The sequence below is a fragment of the Takifugu flavidus genome, chromosome 12 (assembly GCF_003711565.1).
Source record: "Takifugu flavidus isolate HTHZ2018 chromosome 12, ASM371156v2, whole genome shotgun sequence".
Taxonomy (NCBI): Eukaryota; Metazoa; Chordata; class Actinopteri; order Tetraodontiformes; family Tetraodontidae; genus Takifugu; species Takifugu flavidus.
Genome location: NC_079531.1, coordinates 7413875 through 7432904, shown reverse-complemented (window position 1 = coordinate 7432904; position 19030 = coordinate 7413875). Strand labels below are relative to the sequence as shown.

The window sequence follows — 19030 nt, the reverse complement described above, 5'->3', positions numbered from 1 at the left end:
TCTCTCTTTTTCTCCCCCTGTCTTGCTGTACCGATTGTGCGTACTTGCAAACATCTCTCTTATCACACCTCTCCTCCTTCTCTCCCCCGCTCTTTCTCTTGCCGGCTGTCTCTATCTATCTTCCCATCCCCCTTGGTGTTTTTTTCCCCTCCCTACAATCAATGTGGCTTTTAAGATGCCTATCGATTTGTTCCCCTAGACAGGCCCAGTGCGCTGGGGCGACACTTTGATTGCTGGGCCAGTAATTACTGTTATTATTTATGCATCTGGGCAAAATGGCAGGACTTAACATTCACAGTACAAGAGGCCACAGGCAATCAACAGAGGTGAGCACCTGAAGAGGGGGAGAGAGCTGAGAGAGACGCATTGTCCCCCTGAGAGTTACACTCCAGGGATCTGCGCAAAGAGAGCAGTCAGATATTCACACACACACGGAAAGAGGGAGAGAGAAGAGACACTCAGGTAGGGATTTGAAAGTGTGAGCAGAAGAAGATGGGTTCATGTGGGAAAATGCACTTGTATACAAAGAATACTCAGGCGCGCGGGTATGCGTGCGTGCATGCGTGTGTGTGTGTGTGTCTTTGTGTGATTGTGAGTGCGTGCTTGTGTGTAGTGTTACCTGTGAGAGGCCCAAGTAGATTGAAACTGTCTCTGAGATGTAGAGGAACCGTCCCTCGTGACTGACCACGAACACAAAGCCATCTAGAGACTGTGTGCATGTGCACAGACACATGTGCGCACGTGGACACACGCACACAAAAGGCAAACAGAAACAAGACAGACAAATTAGAGCAATTAGTGGGTATCGAACAAATTACAATGAGCTGGTGAGCAAACAGCCCATCACCCGTTGGCTTCTTCTTTAAATTTCTCACACTCTCCCTCTCTTGCTCACATGCACAGACACATGCACCTTTACAAGTGGGTAGACATGAAAGGACTCCCACAGATCCAAGCTGCATCTACAAACAACTGTCAACAAGAACTGCATCCATAAACAGACAGGAAGCAGCAGCTGATATAAAATATTGCCCACAGACAGACCAGAGCGATGTGACAAAATAGACTGGAGTCGAATCAATCAACTGTAATAAACTCAGAACCGCAGCTTTGTCCTGGATCTCCGTCCGTGTGTGCGCACACTTGCTCACGCACCTACGCAAACACATGTGAGACAGACGGATCCGCAGTCATTACGACCTCCTGTGATTCTAATGAGAAGTGAAAGGTGTACAGATAGACCATTAGAGAGGACTACTTCAGAGAATAATACTAATCGTCATAACAAGCATCCAGGAGTGAGCCGACGGTGCCTCTCACACGCACACACACACACACACACCTGGACCACTTTGCTCTGCAAGAATGATTGCTATTTTGGCAGGCCAGCGCTTAAAGTGGCGGCGGTAATTTATGCAACTGACACATCCAGTATGCAAATGTCTGGCCAGGGTGTGGGGCGTCATGTGTCGTCGTGAGAAACCAGCCGCCTGAATGTCGGGGAACTAAAGTGCAATTATCAGGCTATTATGGCAGGAGGACGGCTGGGAGTGAAGAATCATACAGTTTTTCTGGAACGTTAATTTGATTTCTATCAGCGGCGCTCCCTGAGCATCCGTTCCTCTTTAAAACGCTGGTGGAGAGCTGAGACGTATGTAACCTCTCTTTGTTTCAGCACAACACTTTCACTACCAAGCTCTCAACCTCTTTACTCTCATTCTTTTCTTCACTGCCACATCAACAAGGTGTTTACTTAAATATATATGGCGCCTTTCAACTTCGCAACACATAAAAGCATTTTTCCTCATCCCATTCTACTACAAACTGTCTCCCCTTCCTCCTCCGGTCTAAAGTACAATCTGCAGTGTTACCTTCTTCCTCAGCCTTTGTCTCTACATCCTGCATTTCATTATCCCCGCAGCCCTCCTGCCCCAGAATCCCCCTCAGGCTCCATGCATCTGTCATTGAGAATGGAGGCATTCTCTGGCAGCCGTTGACGCTGTCCATGCATCCGAGGATTCACGCGCAGGCGTCCGTGTGTGAAAAAGTGAGAGCATGTGTTTGGAGTCTGCACTGAAATGTAACTTTAAGAGACAGAGGGCTGGAAATTTTAAACCTGCATAACCAAAACGACCACCTAGGAGATAAAAACGCTTGCTAGTTTGAGGTTTTATGTGCTTTAAGCGGCTTCACTACTGGGATTCTCCTTCAGTCTATCTAGTTATTATTTATTTGACTAAAAATATTACAAATCTGAGCTTGAGAAAAAGGTTTGGAGGCCTTTTTCAACACGCTGGTGACACAGTGTAAATGCTGTTACACAAGATCCCTTTCATCTGGAGAATAAAGGAAGACAGAAAGGTTGCTGTGGCCGTTACCTGCAGGAGATGTGCCCCCAGGTGCTGCTCAAACATGTCAGTCGCCAGCGAATGAGATGATCGTCTTACTGCATAGAGAAAAAAGAGACAGGTCAGTATATTTACCTGTGCTAGATACGTTTATCCAGACGTGATGGGCGAAAGCTGGATCCCACAGTCATTTCTACTTCTCATACATACAATTTCAATGTTTTATACTGTAATACAGACAAAATCCACTTAAAGAATAATGCAAGAAGAAAAACGTATTTATTTAAATTGTAAATGTATGTTAGTCTCAGCTAAATACCCCCAAACGTTCTGCCTGGTTTAATTTTGATTTGAAAAGTGAAAAGTAGAAAAGCGAAAACAAAAAGGCAGCATAAGGATGGAGCTGCCATGTGACGTGCGCTGCCTGGCTGCTGCCAGACACACAAACAAACAAGCATGCTGGCGCACAGACATTCAGTGTCTGCATCGCCACTCTTAATGCATCCCAAACACAAGCTATCAGAGCTGCTTCAGTGCCAAATGGTGCTGTTTACCAAGGCAATTACAATACAAATAGAGTTGGAGGTGGTTAGGAAGGGGAGGGGAGGGGGGGCGAAGATAGGTAGGAAAGGAGTAGAGGGGGTACGGCCTCGAAAATGAGAAAACACTGAGGAAGATGAGAGTGATCTCTTTCCTCCAAGCAAGCCGGGACGTAGGGGACTGCGGTGACGTGGAAGATTAATTCAGCAATCAGCAGTATTTACTGTTTTATGTCAAAACGAGTACGTGAGTATGTGTGTGTGTGTGTGTGTTTGTGTGTACCTGTAAGTGTGTGATGGCAAGAGCAGAGTCCATACCTGAGAACTAATCTCAGTCCAACAGGACTGCCTTTGAACACAGTGTTCCTTATCCGACAGAGACAAACTATGTGTGTGTGTGTGTTTGTGTGCATGAGTATATGAATACGTGTGTGTGCGTGTGTGTGTGTCACTGCAAGGCTGAGGGAAATCAATAAATGTTATGACAGGAAAATGAAAGCACTGCTCTGGGTTACAACTGAACACAGAGGGAGGTTTGGAACACACACACAACAACACACACACACACACACACACACACACCACACACACACACACGCACACACACTGCCCAGTTGCCTGCTTGTGATGTGGGTTGGTGAATAGAGGAGGGAGGCATTCCATTAGAGCTATAGACACACATACAGACACACACTTCAGGAATACACACAGCAATGAATTCTCATGCCCAGACTACATAGGGGTAGCATGCCCTCCGATTAAACAACGCAAATACCCGGGGACGAGCGCAAACACACACACACACAAACACACACATAAATTTAAGTTGCTGGACAAAGCCACAGTGGCATTGTGAGATTGGGGTCCCCCCCGTGTGACAGAGTGTGAATATAAATAAGCAAGTCCATTCAGAGCTGTGAAAAGGGGGTCTGATGCTGGGACCCTTCAGCCCAGCCAGTTGCTGCCTGGAGGGGGATGGGGAACCCATCTCGATCTCTGCTTGGCTCTCAGGCTCCCTTGTGGGGCTGCAACGGTGCTGCCGAACTGGGGGAGTCTGGAGGAAGCAACCCCCATCGAGATAATAAGAGAACGAACCAGAAAGGATACGCGCATGCTGCGATGATAGTCCGAATGATTCACGAATCGAAGGGAAAGATTCGCCGTGTGTGAAGGTGTGTGTGTCGGGTTTCTTGTCACAGAACCCCGGAGGAGTGAAGGTGGCGGTGGGTGATCAGTAGTGCTGAGCTGTGTCAGTGGGGAGGAAACGCTGGATGTGACATGAGGCCAGGAGGGCTGACGGATGAGTCCACACACTCACACACACACGCGCACACACACACACAAATGCACAGAGGGCCATTTATTAAAGGGTAGCAGGGTACAATAGGGCAGCCGGGAAACCAAAACACCGGACCTGGTATGTGTGTGTGTGTTTGTGTATGCACGCGTGCATGTTGGGATGTGCGGGAAAGAGTGCACATGTGAACATTGTGGGTCTTAGTGGTGTTAATACCAAGACCTGAGAACAAAGATCCTTCTGTAATGGTGTTGTGAAACCCTACTTTTGTGTGTCAGAGAGAGAGAGGGGCAGAAAAAAAGAGGAAAAAACCAAAAACAAAGTTGCCCACCTGATAAATAACACAACTAGCCTGGCAATATCAAATACTGAAGACAATTTACCGGTATGCAAAATTCTTCATTCCTCGTAAAAGTGAAGAACAGCAAAAGGCACGAGGTGGAAAAGGGAAGATTGTGAGAAGAGCTGTCAATAACTTGACATATAGGCCATTTGTGGCTGTAGAATGAAGTCAATCAGAAAACAGTTTTAGTGTCCAGCTAAAAATGATGGCCCACCATATAACACTGACTTCTGAACGGCTTTGGCTTAACGGCACGTCCACTTGAAAGACTGTCAGAAGCAGAAAGTGTATTAATGTCAATAAGTCACAGGAGCTGAGCTGATCTTCTTTCTACTGATAAAACATATTAAACATCCAAACTCGGGTAACTAATAGCTGGATTTTGGCTGCTACCATGACTTGTAATGAGAATAAACACCTTTCCAAACATTCCTGTTTATATCAGCATCTTTAAATGACCACTTTAATGGACAAAAAGCTAATAAAACCATTTTGGTTGGTGCTTTTCAGTTTGTCTTCAATAAACCGATGTACCTACGCAGGTGTAGTTCTATGTCTGAGATCTGTGATCAACACTTTCTGTCACACGCGCGTTTCATTAGCTTCCCAGCACGTTACAGAGGCCCCATTCTACTGTGGGAATAAGAGACAGAATGGGAGCGGGTAACATCGGGCGCGTTAATTATGGTCTGACTCGTAGGTCAATTCTCGGGGTCTCCCAAGAGCTCCGCGAGGGGAAAAGATGGGGAATCCATTTGAATGACATTCATTCTAACTGTGACTGATACATAATTCAGTCTCAGATAAGTCCAGGGGTAATCACTCCTACACCCATACAGCACATGGCTTGTCCCTTTCACGCCTACAGGGTGGATCACTGAAGCCAGATTAAGATGGTAGCCAGTCAGGTAGTGGATATAATGGACCCCTCATTCTTCTAATCAATCTGCATCTCTGTTATCTGCTCCTCAAGCCTCGCTCACTTGCTGTGGTTTTACCCTTTTGAATCCTGAGCGCGATCACATGCCAAGCTGTTTACAACAATCCAAATGTGACGGTCAGGCTGTTCAACAGACGGAGGGAGAAAGAGCGAGCCTAATCGTAGCCTCCCTCCCCGGTGCAATTATCTTCTCTCTCTGACATCTATCCCTCCTGCCATCCCTCTCCGTCTCTTCCTCACTTCTTTTGCGGTCGAACATAATTTGAGCGCAATTAACTTCCCTCAAATGCCCAAGCTGCTTTAAACGTCGTGAATTAGAGGCCAGGCAGATGCGGGGACAGCACGAAAGAGTGGGGGAGTGGGGAGGATGAAAGTCAATGTCACTAGTGTTCAGAAGCAGAGAGGTGTGTTTGACCTCACTAACAGACATACTAAAACACTTCAGACCCCGTGGCTGCCGACTGCCATTGTACTGTACCCGATAAAGACTCTTGGGGCTTTTCCAGCAGTGAAGCGGCTGTGATTTAGGCTACAGCTTTTCAGAAAGAACTCAGGCCTCGAGGTGATAGGTGATGGAGACACCTTTGCCTCATAGTGTTCTTACAAAAGCTTCTATGTTCGTTTATGTATTCATTTTCATAACTCATCCCAGGTAAATGCATGAGTAACCATCGCAACTATAGTGGATCATTAAGCAAGTGACTGTATGAACCAGACACTGAAGCATCACTTTATGAGACAGTGTCAGCAGCTTAAGATGGAATCCCCTCTATCCCAGAATTCAGTGCTTTCTTTACAACCTGCAAAAGATAGGTCTTAGCTGATTGCAGCAACTAGTATTGATTAATTCTGTGTGTCCCTGTATTTTCCCAACATGTAAGGGATGCTTCTGAATCTTTCTTCTTTTCATGCCTGGTTTATGATAAACATCTTTCTTTGCTTCATATTGCAACAAAAAAAAAAGATTATTCTGGCCATTGTTGTTATTAAAACATGCTTTAAATGGATTAAAAATGTCGCTGGCTGCAGCACTCGGGAGAAACATTAAAAACGGTAAAATGTTATATAGGATAATATTGAAATAGAACCCAATTCAACAATCTGAACCAGTAGTGAGAATAATAGATAAGAAAAGGACAAAAAAAAACCATTAACTGTGACCATGTGTACTTTTGTATATTTTATCATTTTGCACAGATAAGAGTTTCATCCAAACACAGATATTTAATACTCTTTACACTTCACAGACTCTCAGATTAATGTTTGAGCTACTCAGGTTATACAAGTGTCCTGTCTAATGAGGTGTTTTATCTGTTCACTTTTGGTTTTACAACAATTAAAATACTTTTACCATTCAGACTAAACAATCCATCACACCTTCTGACCACGATAAGACTGATTAATAGCAAACATTTAATTAGTGCCAAAGGAACAATTTCCACCGGGAAAGTTGAATTGTACTTTAATGTCCTTGCGGGTAAACAGGAACACACAAAACTGGGCCTGGGTGTGAAAAAGTGATGGTGATGTGAGGTGTGTTAATAACTATCAGAGGATTTAGAGGAAAAGATTTAATTGTCACCGAGCTGCACAATTAAGAGGAACAAACATTCTTGGTCATTTTACTTCCTCTCCATTGCTTTTTGTTCCTTCCTTTCACGATCTGTTCCTCTCCTTTTTCACCCCCCCCCCCTTCTGCTCTCTCAATCTCTCTTTCTCTCTGTGAAGGTCATGCAATTGATTTTCCTCTGTCTATTCATTTTTCAAGACTGGCTTTGAAACGTGGGAAGCAGACAAAAGCCACACCAGCCCCTCCTTTCCATCCGTCTCCTCCACCCTCCGTTCTTTCCTCTCCTTACTCTTGGCGCTCACCATTTCCCAAAACCCGGTAAACAAGACCCAATGCGGAGGAATGCCACCCCCAAACTCTTTCGCCAGCACTGCCGTCACCCAACACTCCGTGTCCTTCCTCTACACTTCTGTCTCTATTCCTTCTTCATTTGTTCCTTCCCCCCTTCTCTCACCCTCCTCTCCCTTTAAGTTGGCTATCTGACCACATTCCACTAACAGAATTAAAGTCATGCATCACACTTAAAACCCCGCCGATGCATTGTGGGTAGGCTTGTTCATCCAAATTAGCATTTGCAGCCTCCCTTAAACTGCTTGACCTTCTTGTATCAGGAAGGGGGGGCTCAAATTCTAATAATAATACAAATAGTCCCAACAGGTTGATATAATGCTTAGAGTATCAGAATGATGCCCAGAGTTCACATTGAGAATTCCTTGTAATTGATAACTGCACTGAAAATATAGTGCAGTTATCAATTACAAGGAATAACTTGATACATTTATGCACTTACACCTCACACTGCTGTGCAAAGTGCTTCTTATTAAACAACTACTCACTTCCGTCTTTCAACAACTCTTCTTAGCTTTAATGCTGTGAGGCTACAACTGGGTGCAATCATGTTAGCATACGGGTATTGACCAGACATTGTGATGCTGATGGAACCGATGCAATTACAACCCTGTGTACTTTGCTTTTGCCGACATGTGTTCAGAAATTTATTATTAATTTCAGTGCAACTTGGAATGATAATGATTAGATTCATGCTTTGCATACGGTTAACTACTGGCCAGAGTCCAATTAGTACACAAAGGAAATCAATTAACCAATCAATGCGAAGAATGTGTACATGCAACAATAGACGTCAGTGGGCCTTTTACAGCAGAACAGGCTCATTGACATGGAGAGGAAGCACATGTTTAACAAACACAATTAGTGCTGGCAAATTTCCATTGGGTTGTTGGAGTGTTTTAAGTCCTGTTTTTGTACAGTTATAAGTAGTTATTATGAGCAGCATCTGCACTTTCCTGTATCGAAAGGTTAAATGTCAGATGTTAAAAAGGCTCTTGAATCTGAAGAGCCATTTAATTTTCAGAGTGACGGAGGCACAGCTAAAGTTGGAAATGTAATAAAAGTTTTGTTTTTAAATCAATGTGAATTTTAACTAAAAATAGGACATAAATGTCCTTCTTAAGTTACACATATTCTGTGAATCTGGATTTTACATGCAGTGTTCTTAAATGTCTTTATGTGCAAACATTACATGTAGAAGCTGGGGACGCACACAAAAAGTGGGAGCTGTAATTGTACTATACTAATAGTAGCAATTACACAGGCTTCATAATTACACTGTCCTTGCCATTTAGTTAATTTCTCTAATTACAAATCACACCACTCCTCCCCCGTGTATCATCTACTTTGCGTTTCAGTCATGGCAGCACATCAGTTTGTCTTAAATTAATTTATTCTCACTGTACATACATGTGTATCTACACTGGCTTGTCAATGAACATGTGTTCAAGGAAGGAACGAGTAATTACATTTGTGGATGAAGCGCTAAAAAATTGTCCCAAGTGTTTATGGTGTGTATAGAAGGTGTAGGTGTGGAGAAAGGGATACCTGGGGGCAGAGTCTTGCTCTGAGTTCTGTGTGGATTTGAATGCACATAGTTTACTTTTCTGGACAAGAATTCCTTTAAAAATCTCAAAATATTTTTAGCATTTGTGTTGCAGAATATTTATATTTGAGGAGTAATTCTGCAAGACAACTTTTCTCTTGAAGTGATTGTAAGAATTGCAAGAAAATGATATGGTGCTATATTAAAAATGCTAAAAATAAAAAGTATTTAAGAGACTGAGGTGTCACTCGTGCTCACCTTTGCTGCAGTTGCTGTCTCCCTCCATCAGTGGGCTCCAGGGTGGGTCTCCCTGGCTGGCGAAAGTGCGCATGTGCAGGTAGCTGATGGTCAGCCGGATGACTGAGGCCTTGTCCAACTGGCTGGTGATGGCCCCGGGCAGAGGTAACATCTTGGCCAACTCAAAGAACTCGAAATTTTCTTTGCCTCGCCTTGAACGTGCTGCATTTCGTGACTTCTCTTTACGAAGGTTCTGCAGACTGACAGTTGAACATTGAGAAGGCGTAAGACAAGCTGTGGGAGCTTGGCGAGGGAAGAAGACACATTAACGAGAGAAAAATAAACCAAAAACCTGATGAGAAAAATCACGGTGAATGAGTTCTATGTAGGGCCGGAGACACAGGTCATGGGTGTCTCATTCACTGACAACCTGTTGATTGATTCGAGCTCTATAGACAACCTGAGAATCAATCCTGAGAACTCATTTCATAAATATATATGTGGGTAATGGCTCCTGCAACTCAAGAGAAACAATCTCCATTCTTACCCTTTAGAGATTGGCCTGGTAATTACGGACAAACTCCCTCCTTCAGTCTGCCACAGTCCGAAAAATGCCATTTGCTCCAAAATCCATATGTGAACACACATTCGCCTGCTCTTTCTGCCTATCCCTTGCTTTGCACCCTCCCTCTCTCTCATCTGGTCCCGGGCTACTGAGCTGAAGCCGTGATTGAGGGATCAATAGGAGAGGGAGGGGCAGAGTGACAGAGGGAGGCCGGGGGGGGCCCAGGTAGCCTGTCTCTCTGATTGGGTATTGACTCTCCTCAATGGGGGCTGAGTGGTGGAATTATGTTGTCACAGCCACTTCACAATTTGTGTTGGTCGGTGTTGGAATAAAGTAGTGTGTGTGTGTGTGTGTGTGTGTGTGTGTGTTGTGTGTGTGTGTGTGTGTGTGTGTGTGGTGTGTGTGTGTGTGTGTGTGTGTGTGTGCGCGATAGAAGAGAGAACCTGATCTCTGTTGCTGATTCTAAATCCAATAAATAAGTGAGAAAGAGAAAGAGAGAGAGAGAGAGAGAGAAAAGGGACGACAAAAGAAAATAATGAGAAAGAAAGAGAATGTTTTTAAATCATGTGTTTATGTCTTAAGCAGCTGATACAGTTGTATTTAGCCTTTTTGTTCTTCAGTAAGTGCACACTCGTGTGAAAAGTGTGTGTGTGTGTGTGTGTGTGTGTGTGTGTGTGTGTGTGTGTGTGTGTGTGTGTTGCGGACTGCCAACCTCTATAACATCTCATTATTATACTGACTCGACCCCAGCCACCGAGAACAATCGATACACACACATTGATCCTGCTTAGTTTTTATATCCGCCTGTAAATGACTGCCCATTAATAATTCTGGCCAAATTTACTTAATCTCCCACTAAGGGGAGGGGATTCACCACTGACAGGATTGGCAGGAGGGCAACAATGGAAGGGGTCTGTAGCACTGAGGATCACGCTTATACTGTCTGGATTGTGTTTCATTGATAGGAAATTCTTCTTCGGGCTGTCAGTGTGTGCAAGGGTGTTAATGTATAGATTTCACCTTGCTGAGATTAATTCAGGGGCATGCACGTAGGCTTATGTGATTCGTGTGTGTGTGTGTGAATGTGTCTTACCAGGGCAAGGTGGGAGGCTTGGCCAGGAGTCCTTGTAGGAAATCCCACTCCACACTCACGCACTTCCCCTCACCCACAAACGGCATGGTGGCCATCCTACCAATCACACGCCGTTAACGAAGGCTCTGATTGGCTGCGGATGTATCGCACTCAGATCTGGAAGTTCAGAAGCAAAAAACAAAAAGGAAAGAAAGTCTTTTTTAGACAACAATACGCATTTTGTTTCATCACCCTGATGTGGTAATTGTTCTAAAACAGTTGCCCTCCCTGCTGTTTTTCTTAAACCGGCCGAGTTAAGAGCAGGCATCTGTAATTAGACCTCAGTGGCACAAATGGGCATTTATTGTAGGGATTGCACATACTTCTCACATAGTTTTGGTAGGTTTAAAGAGAGTTTCAGGCAGACACCAACAGAAGATGATGCTATACTGTTCTCCAGTGGACATGATGGAGAAGCCAATATTCTTCCTCAAAGAAAGTCCTGCTCCTTACCCATGGCCCCCCCCCCATGCTGTGTTGACATTTAAAGGGCTAGCGTGGCCCCGAGCACCACAGTGTCATGCCCTTGGGCCTGAGCTACCCTCTCCCTCTTTAACTCCATGTCTTTAGCACAGTTTGGTCAGAACAATAATCTCAGAAGAGCTTTACCCTGGCAACTGGAAAATGGATTATGTCTCCAGTTTGAATGTGGCTACGCTGACCTCGGCTAAGAGGGGTCAGCACAAGCCGGGCAGGTTTTGGCAGATATCATTTTACAAATCTTCCCTAAATCAGCCAACATTACATGCGTGCATGCATGCAAACTTCCACAACCAATTTCAGAGGCAGCACAGTTGATGAGGAATAGCTAATGAGAGGGGAGATGGGGTCAGGTACTTATGTTCAGTAGTTTAGATTTATGATTTCTACCGCTAACAGGGTCTCAGGTCAGTGTTAAAGAGGTTGACCTCAGTGGATATTAGAGGACAGGACCATTTTGTCTCACTATATCTCCATCCACAGTGACACGATCAGAGTGGACACATCTGTTTACCAAATTAACGTACAAACCAATTTACTTTGATTTAAATAATTGGTTGTAATGTTTGTTCAAGATGGCAATGACAATCCTGTGATTTATGCATTCACTTACAGAACTGGAGGGTGAGTAATACTCTTTTAATTACTACTTGTCTGGATAAAGTTGTCTGAAATTTGGTCTGGTGCTCACGGATGTGGGGTATCTGTTGTACTGTGGAGCAGAAATAAATAATTATTTATTACGGGTGAAGGGAAAAATGCTGCAAAATACATTTTCTTAAGTAATGCTGATGAAATAGCAGATGACTGTGCATAAAATCCTACCACCATCCTCAGTGTAAACAGACTTTCCCTCGTCGCTCTCAAACCCGAGACCTTGAGGGGTGAAACATCTTCAAGAACCTAAAATAAATTAAGTCCAGTTGTCTTCCAGCACTCAAGACTAGAGACACTCTTCCACCTCAGTATGTTTGTTCTCTGTTGCACATGCCAACACAGTGTGGTCTGAGTTTAGAGTATAGTGTTCTGACAGTCGTACTTTCCCCCCCTGCTGAATCCTGTTGTTCATCATTTTACTGAATACGTCTGAACCTTTGTCCACCCAGTTAAAGCTAAAACAGCCAGATGTTTGTACGGCTGGATGGCTGGAGGGTTAAATGCTGCTGCTGCTGCCTACGTTCCCAGAACATTTTGCCTTGTGGAATTTTAACACTGACAGCAGTCTTTTCTAAGAGTGTGATGAAGAGGAGACGGGGTCGGAGCGAGGGCACTGCACCTCTGTCTAACAACTTAACCTTTGTCACCTTCTCTAGATCACCTCGATAAATGTGCTGCATGCCAAATGATGCTGTATACAGTAGGACAAATAGAGCAGAAAGAAGACCTGGGCGGGAAACAATTTGCTGCCATATTTTCACCTCCTCACAGTCACATGCAGACAGCCCTTGTCCCCCCTCCATACCTGTATGTTTATCTCTTAATTGACCCTATCGGAGCTTATCTAATCTCACCCTCCATCTTTCTGTCTCAAGCTATCTCTCCATCTCTCTCTATCTGGGCGGACACAGGCGTAATGGACAGGGGCCTCCACAGTAATTATTCAATCAGCCTCATAACCTTGTCGCAGGTTGGGCGGCCCATTAATGCACTCATCCAAATGGACCCCCGCCACTTTGACTGCTAATGCTCCGCCTTGCTACCAACACAACAAGCTGAATGTCAGAAGTGTCATCTAGACAGAGAACGTGAAACAATCCACTCAACAGAGCTGAGTCAACACATCCTCTAATGTGGGAAAAATGAAAAAGTGTGACTTCCGATGGTGCGGCAACATACAGTGCACACGCAGTTGTGGCTATTGGCTTGTATCAAATGTGGTCGTAAGAGTTCATAATGTGTTGCTGCAGTGCTGCATATTCATAAATGTGGGCTAACCGTGTATGTGTGTGTTGGAGACCCATGCCCTATAGACCAGGGCTCTCTTGGCACAGTCTCAACAGCAGCAGAGAAGAGAACCGCGGCGAGCATTCTCATCATTTACCGTGTTTTTCTCACTCGCTGCCCATTTTGGCTACTGCTCTGTTTATTTTCAGCGGGGACGTTTAATTAGGGCTTCCAGCTGTCAGAGGTTCGTTAGCATGCCCCTCCTCTCACAGAGCTGCCCCCTCCCTGTAGGGAGCCAGGGGCATCAGGCAAATGAACACATTTAAGTCAAACAGCACGCAGACAAACAATAGCCCCTCTGCCACGCCACCAGCTCCCCTAGGTAGAGACATGGTTGTTTTATGCCTCATCTCCCCGGCCCCTGGGGCCCGATACACAGGCTGGCCAAGGAGGTGGATGTGGAAGCGAGGAGGGCTCATGGCCCACCAGAGACGGTGTGCATGAGTTGATTGTGTGGAGGTGGGGGAAAGGACCCTGCCTAGGTAATGTAGAGAAAGAGAAGTTCAAGCTCTAAAGGTCAAATCTGATCAATTTTCCTATTTTTAAAAAAAAAAAAACAAGAATTCATCTCCATCTATTTTCTGAACCCAGTTGATTAACAGAGATGCATTAAAGAGCTGACATTAGCATTCACTCGACATGCGACCTGTCCAAATCGCATATTTTGGGTTAATTAGTTTTCAGACCTTGTCTGTAGGTGTGAACATGAATGTGTGATGTTGTTTGTCTCTATCTGTCAGCCCTGTGATGGACAGACAACTTGACCACCTTCACCTAATGAATCGGGGATGGGCACTCCTTTGTAAGGAAGCAGTGGTAGAAAAGGCATGATAGATGGCTCGAATGTGTTGATACGCCTGTGTTTTTGGACATTTTCTTGACACGCCCTTACAGCTAATAGTTTTTAGACAGCTCCCTCCCAGCTCTCCAGCCCACCACCATCTTTAATTATCTCCAACACCACATTCAACAGTGATGAATGATTTTTTTCTCTCAATCATATTTTATCAAATAGAGCACCCTTGATATCAGGAAAGATGCAGAAAACATGGTTGGAAATAACACGAACAGAATATTTGATGTAACTAGTTTTCTATCTAGCCTTTCATGTTGTTGAGTAGTTGTAAATGAGTGTCTGGAGTGTCTGGGGAGATGAAGTTTGGTATTCTGGTTGGAGGGCTAAAAACTACTTATCATGCATTACAGCCCTGGTTGGACCTCCGGATTTGGAAGTCAAAAGACTTTTTAATGTACAATTTTTCAAACGCTGATCAATCGACAGCTGCTGGTCATGAAGACCCCCCCCCCCAAACCCATCTCTATATCAGTATTCCATATTCTGACTCGTTCGGCATTCTGCTTCCATATCACAACTCTGGCTGTGGTTGACCTTGACAACTCCTGCTTATTCCCAAGCCAAGGTTCTCTTCAACTCTCAAGGGCCTCTGTGTACCGCTCTCTCCATCCCCACCATCCCCTTTTGGCTTTCCCATCATGCTCAACCCCCACATGTCTCCTAACCCTCTCTTTGCTCCTCCCTTGGCCCCTGCTTGGGTCATTAATTATCTAATGGAATCAATATGGTGTAAGATTGGACCAGAGTGACCCTACCCGCCCCCAGGTAGTTCTGCAGCGATGAGGAGGCAGAGGAGGGCTCAAAAAAGGGTGTAAAGGAATGATGATTACAGCCTGCAAGCGTGAACCAGCAACCCACAGTTGCAGCATTGGCCAAACCTAAACTGCGTGAATACATAATAAAGAGATCAGTGATAAATAAATTATTAGAGGGGGTGGATGGAGTCAGGGATATAGGCAGGGGAAAAGAGGCAAATTAGAGATCAAGTGGGCAAAAAAGGAGTGAAAATGATAGACAGGTAAATAAATGCATTAAAAAGGAGAAAGAAAGAGATTTGCTAATGTTCACCCTCACTAATCAATATCTCTCTCCTCCTCTTTTATTACACAGGGCTCTAGCAAGCGTGCTTTGATGTCCACTCCTCACAGACGTGCAGCCGGGCAAAATCCAATCCATGCCCGTCACACTTAGCGTCAGCTTCAACGTACAAAGACATAGTCATTTTTAGCCTGAACTGTATTAAATTAATGGTGAGGTTTAGAGGTTTTACGTGTACTCGTAATTTTGGGGAAAAAAAATAAAAACATATATTTTTTTAAATTTAAAAACATTAAATAAATACATATGGGAATAGAATTAGCTTTAATTGTAATTGTGGTCCTCTTGGCTGCTGTAAGATAGCGGCCCTGGGGCAAACAGTGTGGGGTTAAAAGATGCCACAACCTAAAGAAATCCAGTTATACAAGAATTTGAGATTACTCTCTAGTAAAGGGAACATTTCCAAACTGTTCCCTATAAAACAGTAGAAAGACAACATAAACTTTTCCCTCTGACTGTGAAATCCTCAGCTAAGTTGATGCAGGTCCTTATAAGGCTGAAGATGATAAATCCACTCCAGCAGGCGGAGACCACATCACCACTGACCTCCAAATAACCAGAGGCCAAAGCACCGCGCACAGGGTCACACTGGCCAACGTGCATGTCTACAGCGTGTATGTTTGTGTGGACTTCAAAGCGCACCGTTTTCCTGCACCACCAGCAGAGATGTGCACATGCTAATTCAAAAAAAACAAAACATCAATTAGCATGGTGCAAATGTCAGAGTTCAGAACGGTGTCAAACTCTTGATAAGAGTTGCACAAGTTGTGTAGGTGTCTTGCAGCACACAGGGGAAACCAGGATACCCGCTGGCTTCTTACTATATTCCCACACACCGCTCATAGCTCAGCGCTTTGTTTCACCATTTAAAGATTTAGTACTGTTAATTTCTGGAGTTTCTGCGGTGCCACACATTGCGGTAAGACAACAAGGCAGAGGGAGAGGGGGAAAAAACTGACAGTGAATGTGACGAAGAGACCGCACTTGATCTGACGTCCAATTCAAAGGAAAAGTGAAAATGAATATACTGTAGATGCCTATACATCTTGTCCACGTCACTGAGTAAGTGCATGTGTGTGGGTGAAGCAGATCCCTTCAGGCCGATGTGTGAATGACAGCAGGGGTTATGTAAGGAGCCACAGTGGGGCCGAAGTGGACAGTCTGACCGGAGATCAGGTCAACAGAGTGTGACACTAAACACATCTCCCTGACACCACGCTGACACCCTCTGTCACAGACCCACACGCTGTCTGTCAATGCTCTTCACACGCACGCACCATGAGAGCAAGGCGCATGTGAGGGGCTGTCTGTCAGGAAGACGCTGACCACTTCAATGTGTGTGTGCGTGTGTGTGTGTGTGTGTGTGTGTGTGTGTGTGTGTGTGAGTGAATGAGTGGGAGTCCATCTTTGGGTAAAATGATACAGAAAATGAAAATAAAAAGTAGATTGTTGACCTCAAAGAGTTTTCAGAAACGTATACAAGCGGATCAAATTTGGATATAAAAGCGCAGCTCTTCTGCCAGCGTTTCAAGGAGCGACGCCAGATACTTTTTATTAAAATCGTTTCAAATTTTTCTGCTGTCTTCCAGCTGCTGACTTTTTTCTCAAGCAATCCAAGTTAGCGTCTGTGACACAGTTGCCTGTTGGCATGAAGCGGAGCTCCTAAAATCCAAAAGCCAAAGGATAAAACCTGGGTCTGCATCAAATCAAAACGGGCCTAGCAGAGGGTCACGACCAGAACGCTCCGCACACGCGAGAAAGTGAAACGGCTGGAGAAGCTTAGTGGCTCACTGGGTTAAGGTATAAACTGAGATGGCATGGTTTCACCCTGCCCCTGTCAGTGTTGCTCTTACTGCTGTGACATGGCTTATTTTCTGAGTGCAAAGCAAAAACATTCCTTTCATTAAACATGGTGAAAATTACCGACGACAACTGACGGCTCCAGTGTGACCTAAGATAAAATTAAATATGAAATTGTTTGATGGATCTGATATATCTGTAGATGTCAGTTTAACTTCTCAGCACCACAGAATGGCAAAAGCACACCACAGATTTGTCTTTTGCTCATTGCATTATAATTGTCCTCACTGACAAGCCTGACATTACATGTCCAAAATCCAATTATACCCCTTAAAAACAGAACACATCCTCAGGTGGAACGTGTCAGTGACACACACTGAGAGACAGAGCTGCACAAAGACAATTAGAACCATATAAATTAAAATTTTCTCTATTAAAAGATAGTTTCCTGATTTTAAAAAGCCTGAGAAAATGGGACAGAATTATAGGATAAACACCAGAGCCAAAAAACCTCAAAATATTCTCATGCTCCACTGACTTCGGGGACTGTAATCCTCCTCTGTAGAATTCTTTTTTGCCTGAGTGAAGCTGCTTTTTTTTGACCTAACGCATCAGTGCAATGTGATGTTAAATTAGGCAAAAATGACAATACCCACCTGTTTGACTATCAGGCCAATGTCGCACTTTGTTTATCGCAAATTTCTGCCAACCGGCTGCAAACAACGTAAAGGTGCCAAGTGTTACCAAACCAGTAAACTGTGACCAATTCTGCATCTGCAGGTGGAGACGGACACAAAGCCGCTGGCTCTCTGCTTCTATATGTAAAACTTTGGCGCGCACACAAGTGTGCACACACAGACACACAGAAAGTGTTTGCTATTAGTGCTATAACTGAGGCTATTCATTGTTGCACATAAACACACACATAAAAGCTTTCAATATTTGCAGCTTGAAAGTCTGAATCAAATAAAGTCGGATACCAAAAGAAACTAAGGAAGAAACCTTTGGTACATTTACCAAATCCTATCAAACTTTCCATTTAAAGGCAATAAAAATATGTGCTTAAATGTGTGTATTTATCTCTGTTATATAAATTGGAGATCAACCATGTTACACTATAAAAAGACTATTCAAAAATAACATAATTCATTCACATTTTAAACCCTGATCTGATCTCAACTAATCACTGGTACAGTTGTGAAATATTTGTTCTGTTGCTTATAGAATAAGAAAAAGTTCCAACTGCGTAGATAGAAAGTAACTTTAAAATAAAATGAAGCAAGTAACAATGAAGCATATTCTCTAAATAATATCATATCAATCAAAACCAAAAAATATATATGACCACAGGTGTAACCAAAATTAACCCGATTGAGAAAGTGTGTGTGATAAAGTTGTCAAGTCTGTTATTTTCCACTTACCTGACAGGCATTTCCAGTTCTCACTCTATCGCTGTGCATCTCATCCACTTTGTCCTCTTTTTCTTCTCTTCCTATTCTCCCGAACTCCTTGTTTCGTCCTGGCGGTGCCCCGCCGCCACCGCCTCCTCCGCCGGCACCTCGGGCTCAAACACAGCAGACAAACACCGTGTGTGTGTGACCAGCGCGGGCTGGAACGGCATCAATCTCCGTCACTTTCAGAAAAGCCTTGACCGTGCAGCTGGACACATTGTGGACTCCTGTTGAGACTCTGCGCGTGTGTGCGCGCCTGTGTGTGTGTGTGTGTGCGCGCGTGTTGGAGAGAGCAGGAGTGTGTGTGTTTATGTGAATGCAACTAGGTGATGCAGCTCTCCCTGACTCTCACACTCACTTCACCAACACTGCTCGGCTGCTTCTCGGAGATGGACTCGGATTAGGACACAGTCACTGTGAGAATCTCTTCCTCCCTCTCCCTCTCTCTCCTGCCGGCATGCTCCCTCCCTCCCTCCCTCCCTTCCTCTCACTCATTCACTCTCTCCGCTGAGCTTCTTTCTTTTCATTTCCTCTTG

The 19030-nt window shown here is 44.3% G+C and overlaps 1 protein-coding gene across 5 annotated transcripts in view; it reads right to left on the bottom strand.

The window, feature by feature from the left end:
• The window catches only part of npas1 (neuronal PAS domain protein 1), a 28366-nt gene extending 9404 nt beyond the window's left edge, over positions 1-18962 (bottom strand). For 4 of the 5 annotated variants that reach the window (XM_057049951.1, XM_057049953.1, XM_057049954.1 and 1 more), the window contains exons 1-5: positions 18465-18962; positions 10827-10982; positions 9190-9428; positions 2379-2446; positions 620-709 (exon numbers count right to left, since the gene is read on the bottom strand). In XM_057049951.1, the coding sequence (XP_056905931.1) occupies positions 620-709; positions 2379-2446; positions 9190-9428; positions 10827-10921 (492 nt within the window). In that variant the 5' untranslated portion in view covers positions 10922-10982; positions 18465-18962. Of the gene's footprint in view, positions 1-619; positions 710-2378; positions 2447-9189; positions 9429-10826; positions 10983-17699; positions 17757-18464 lie in introns of all 5 variants that reach the window. The other variant, XM_057049952.1, reaches the window with a different exon arrangement.
• Positions 18963-19030: the final 68 nt, after the last annotated feature.